The following is a 2,817-nucleotide window of genomic DNA, read 5'->3' as shown; positions in this document are numbered from 1 at the left end:
TTCTTGGCAGCTGGTTTCTTAGGCTTTGCCGCTGGCTTTTTCTTCGGCGCCTTTTCCTTGGTCTCAGCCGGTTTCTTGCTGAGTTTAAAAGAGCCCGAAGCGCCGGTGCCTTTGGTCTGCACCAACGTACCTTTGCTCACTAGGCTCTTGAGTCCTACTTTGATGCGGCTGTTGCTTTTCTCCACATCGTACCCTCCGGCGGCCAGAGCCTTCTTAACAGCTGCCAGCGAGACCCCTTTGCGCTCCTTGGAAGCGGACACCGCCTTGGTGATCAGCTCGGTCACGCTGGGACCTGGAGGCTTGCGGGCTTTAGCACTAGCTGCTGCCTTCTTCGGTTTTTTAGTAGAGGTTTTTGCCCCAGGAGCGGAGACAGCAGGAGCTGCAACAGGCGCCGTTTCCGACATAGTGATAAGCGTTTTCCAAAAATCAGAAAAGGAAAAAAAACTAGAGCTAAAGAAGGGCAGACGGCTGGTATTTATAGAGAGGAGCCGCTCTGTGATTGGCGCACTAAAGAGCCCGCCCAGCTGAAAGCAAAAAGGTCTCTTCTCCCCTCTCTGTGTTTCTTCGGAGTTAAAAAGGGGTACTTTTTGCAAAATATCTATCACCAAATCACCCTGTTTCTTAGCTGAGTGAAGAGGAGACAGGGCATTTTCATTCAGTAGAGTTTCCCGTAGGAGAGACTAAAGAGAAGCTAAAAAAATGCCAATAAACCCCGAGACCTGGAGCTAGAGAGACCTCTGAAGAGGGAAACTTTTGTTTTTCGTTGTAAATTAAAACCATATCACTGTCAATAAAATCACATGTACAATTATATCTCATTCTTTAGAATGTTTTCTCCAAATCAAAGTGTAAAGCCAGTTATTTGAAGCAATGTTGTCAGTGTAAAATGATTTCAAAAAGAAGAAAGTAACACAAGCTCATCCTTGTGCTTTGAATAAGGATTAAGAATTGGCTCTCTTTACCAAATCTTCTACCCCCTAAAACACTTAATTCTGTTGAAAAACTCTATTAATGAAAACAACAGAGAGCTGATCAAATACCTCAGGAGGGATATTTATGTTCCAGGAATTGTATATAAAAGTTGTTGTGCTATTGTACCTTTCTAGGTATTGAAATAGAAGATTAACAAGATGTCATTATTATTTTGTAAATTTCAAATTCATTTTACTGTGTTGCTCTTTAACTTCATTTTATTCCAAGAAAGTCACTTCTGTTCATTAAAAGCAGTGGCTGTTTTTTAAATGGTAGTGTTCTGAACTTTAATTTAAAATAGAAGAACTATTAGGGTGTTTGTTTCATTATAGTCTGTTAAAACTCATCAAAAGTCAGAAGCAATGTTTCAGTAAAAAACTAAACCATATGGAGAATTAAAGCTCAAAATCTGATCAATCAGTGCTTTTTTTTCTTTAGCATTAATATATTATATGAAAATGGCTTCTGTAGTGAGGAAAATCAATGTTAACAGTGTGATTTAGTCATATCTGTATTGCATCAAGAACTGAATGAGATTTTTAATCTGTTCTGCAACATTACTACAAGATGATTCACTCTTTTGCTCTTTTAAAAGTGACGGGGGCATTCAAACAGTTTAAAAATCAATCCAAAAATTCTTTTTAAAGACAATGTCAAATTCCGGGCTGGGGGCGGGAGGCTTATTTATGCATAATTTACCTTAGAGTTGCAAACAATTGAGGAAATTGCTTTTCTTTCAATTCTGCAATGGTAGTTAGGTCTTACTTGTGATTATATTGGGTGAAAACTAGGCCACAATCAGCTACTAAACAACGGTGAAGAAGCCCAATTTTAGATTGAATGTAATATAATAGTACAATAATAATAATATTTAAACATAATTAATAAAAATGCGAAACATAATTGTGACAGTGTACCCCATAAGGCTTTTTGGGGGGGTGCTTATAAATGTAGGTATGACATAACTGGAATATGTTTTGTGCTGCCTGTGCCATGTAATATATCTCCGTAAAGGTTATGGTCTACTATATCTATTCATCCTATCTGTACACATATATAATTTTCTACTTGAGGTTAAGAATATGGGCTGTATACTTGCTTGGTTTCTAAGTAAGCTTTGTGAGGCATTTGATCAGTTTCTTTTAGGAAGGAATTTGCCAGGTTAAGTACCTGATCAAGAAACACTTGGGGAAGAATGCATCTTGGAATGCTCCAATCCACATAAGAAGTCTTCCTGGAGACATGCAGGTTACCATGTGGACAATGGCTTCGGCCTGTAAAGACTGAGTCATGCAGGAATGACTTGCCCAGGTGACTCCAGAACTCCATCTTGGAGCTGGACTTTGCATAGGAGGGAGGAGGGGGGTCTCCACCCACAAGAGAGAGTCTATTTAAACCCGTGGGAGACCTCTCCATTTTGTCTTCAGCTGGCTAAAGAAGGAGCCTCTCCATCCCCCCAGAATACTTGAAGGAAACTAGAACAAAGAACAGTAACTACAGGTGTGAGTGATTGCTGGACCCAGGCTAAAAGGAGATTAGCCTGTAAAAGGGAGAATTCTGGAACTGGTGAGGAACTTATCTGTATTTAGTTTGATTAGACATAGATTTGCACATTTTATTTTATTTTGCTTGTGACTTACTTTGTTCTGCCTGTTACCACTTGGAATCACTTAAATCCTATTTTCCGCATTTAATAAAATCACTTTTTATTTAGTAATTTACTCAGAGTATGTATTAATACCTGGGGGAGCAAACAACTGTGCATATCTCTCTATCAGTGTTATAGAGGGCGAACAATTTATGAGTTTGCCCTGCATAAGCTTTATGCAGGGTAAAACGGATTTA

At 39.2% G+C, this 2,817-nt stretch overlaps 1 protein-coding gene across 1 annotated transcript in view; it reads right to left on the bottom strand.

Annotated features, from left to right (window-relative positions):
- LOC113409542 (histone H1-like) overlaps positions 1-407 on the bottom strand; it is a 680-nt gene extending 273 nt beyond the window's left edge. Inside the window, exon 1 of the mRNA XM_026663578.1 lies at positions 9-407. Within this exon, the coding sequence (XP_026519363.1) occupies positions 9-404 (396 nt within the window). The 5' untranslated portion in view covers positions 405-407. The remainder of the gene's footprint in view (positions 1-8) is intronic.
- Positions 408-2,817: the final 2,410 nt, after the last annotated feature.

This window comes from Terrapene carolina, unplaced genomic scaffold (genome assembly GCF_002925995.2).
Source record: "Terrapene carolina triunguis isolate 2854851 unplaced genomic scaffold, T_m_triunguis-2.0 Scaffold33788, whole genome shotgun sequence".
Classification (NCBI taxonomy): Eukaryota; Metazoa; Chordata; order Testudines; family Emydidae; genus Terrapene; species Terrapene triunguis.
Note: the sequence above shows the minus strand (reverse complement) of the source record. Positions and strands in the feature narration are given on the sequence as shown.